Here is a 2131-nt window from a genome sequence, read left to right as displayed (position 1 = left end):
CTCTCTTTGCTTATTTCCCGTCGACCTCTGTACTGTCTGTCTGTCTTTTAAAAAAAAAAAAAAAAAACAGGGTTACCTATTTACCTGAGCTGAACAATTTTGGGGGAAAAAAAATCGAATTGCGTATTTCTTGCCATATATTAGAATTACAATTTGATTTGCGATTATTTATTTTAGCTACAGTACACACTGGGCTATCCACAATCATGTTAAATAAAGTCATGGAAAATATAAATTAAATTTAAATAAAAATAGGACAGTGCTGTAAACAATCTGTGATGTGTAACATTATTCCAGCATTTACCTTACGAAAAAACAGAAAATATAATAATGAAAAGAGGAATACAGAAATCATTATAGTAGTCGCTAATCTCATTTCTTTCACATCGCGAATTTGAATTGAAAGCGACTAATCGCTCAGCCCTAATATTTACATGAAAGCGATCCAGTTCCAGGCAGGTAATGATTTCTCAACTTTCTACCAGACAAATTGGAGTGAATTCGCTGTGAATGACTGCATGTTGTTACCTCTCTATGCGTGTCCTGCTCTGCAGATGACGACCTGGACGAGCTCCTGGGAGAGTTACCCGAGGACACCTACAGCCTTTGACGTTACGTCAGCAAACCTTCTGCACAGGCCGTCTCCGCTGACTGGAGTTATTTGACGACTGAACGACAGTAAACGCGTCATCCTTTTGTTTTCCTCGACATCACCTCCTTTGAAATCACAATTGCGTGACACTGAAGAACCTGTGTGTGTGTGTGTATATATGTTGTAAAGACTTCCTTTTTTTTCTTCCTTTCCTCAACTGTGTTTGATATCCAGTTCATAAATCCCACCGAGGAGGTAATTTGTTGTTACTGTGTCATTTGAATGCATCACTGAAGCATCACTCAATACCAACACATGCTCATTTATTAATTACAAAAGCTCCAAAAGTCCTGCTTCGTGTCTTACATTCTCAGAAAGAATATAATCAGTCTAAGATTGTCTGCATTTGTATTAGGGATGCAACCCCCTCACTTTATTTTCATTGTAAGCCATTGTTGCACTTTACTTCAGTAACCTTGAAATAAACAACTAATCTACACAGCATTGATTTGCTAATCATGCCAAATGAAAGCGAAGCTTCTGTCCTTGCCCTCAATTCTCAGTTGTCTGTTTCTCTGAGCTTGAGAGTGAAGTAGATACACTGTGACCCAGCTTGTTTACCATGCATTAAGAGGTGTATCAGTTTTTTTTGTTTTTTTTTGTTTTTTTTTCAAGCACAGATTGCAGGGATGTAGTCTCAGGGTCCCATGAGGATTCCTTGACCAAATAGGTGTTTACCCGGTCCTGTCTGAGGTGATCCAGAGAATCAGGGTGGAGTCACACTGTGACTAACAGGCTCTTAGGAAGGCTTTCCCGACACGATCCACACCCCTTCACTACCCAGCCTCACTGTAAGAGATTCAGGTCATTTGGTGTATACATACTGCTGCTTAAATTTCCTGGTTTCTGTAGAAAAGAGAGAATGGGGATGATGAAATCGGGTTCATTTTCAGTCATCCCAAAATGTTTGTTTGCGCTTAGTTGTTTGGCTGAAATAATTACAGTTTACAATACAGTCTGTAAGTATTTGGACAGTGACACATTTTCTGTTGTTCTTGCTCTGTGATGCACATTAGAGCCCAAATACTGTACATTGACTTTTGTGGTTAAAGGGCGGACTTTCAGTTCAAAGTAAACGGTGTTTACATCCATCGTATGGGCTGAACGGTGTTGGAATCGCAGCTTCGTCTTTGGCTTAAAAAAACTGAGGAAAGTTGATAAAAAGGGGCAACCGGTTCATCGCTGTTACCTGATATTGATTTAAACACCCTCATAAGGGACTGTTCACCTGAATTTCTCTCTCACCCCTAGTGATATCTAGCCTTCCAGACAGATTTGGTTTTACACCCACATGTTCAGTCTCTTAACATCATTTGTGGTGCTCAAAGCAATGGTAAATGACTTAACAATTCAGCGGCAACATGGCTTTCCGAAAATCGGTAACCTGGTTAGTGTGGATAATGCACACCTTACTGATCAATTTTTATTGAAGCTACTTTATCCTGCTGATAAATGAAGACAGTTGTCAGTGTGTTCAGT

The 2131-nt window shown here is 39.5% G+C and overlaps 1 protein-coding gene across 1 annotated transcript in view; it reads left to right on the top strand.

Annotated features, from left to right (window-relative positions):
• hrob (homologous recombination factor with OB-fold) overlaps window positions 1–1093 on the top strand; it is a gene marked incomplete at its 5' end in the record, with an annotated part of 11509 nt that extends 10416 nt beyond the window's left edge. Inside the window, 1 exon segment of the mRNA XM_032537113.1 lies at window positions 555–1093. Within this exon segment, the coding sequence (XP_032393004.1) occupies window positions 555–610 (56 nt within the window). The 3' untranslated portion in view covers window positions 611–1093.
• Window positions 1094–2131: the final 1038 nt, after the last annotated feature.

This window comes from Etheostoma spectabile, chromosome 15 (assembly GCF_008692095.1).
Source record: "Etheostoma spectabile isolate EspeVRDwgs_2016 chromosome 15, UIUC_Espe_1.0, whole genome shotgun sequence".
NCBI lineage: Eukaryota > Metazoa > Chordata > Actinopteri > Perciformes > Percidae > Etheostoma > Etheostoma spectabile.
The sequence above is the reverse complement of the archived record's forward strand: the minus strand, read 5'-3'. Positions and strand labels throughout refer to the sequence as shown.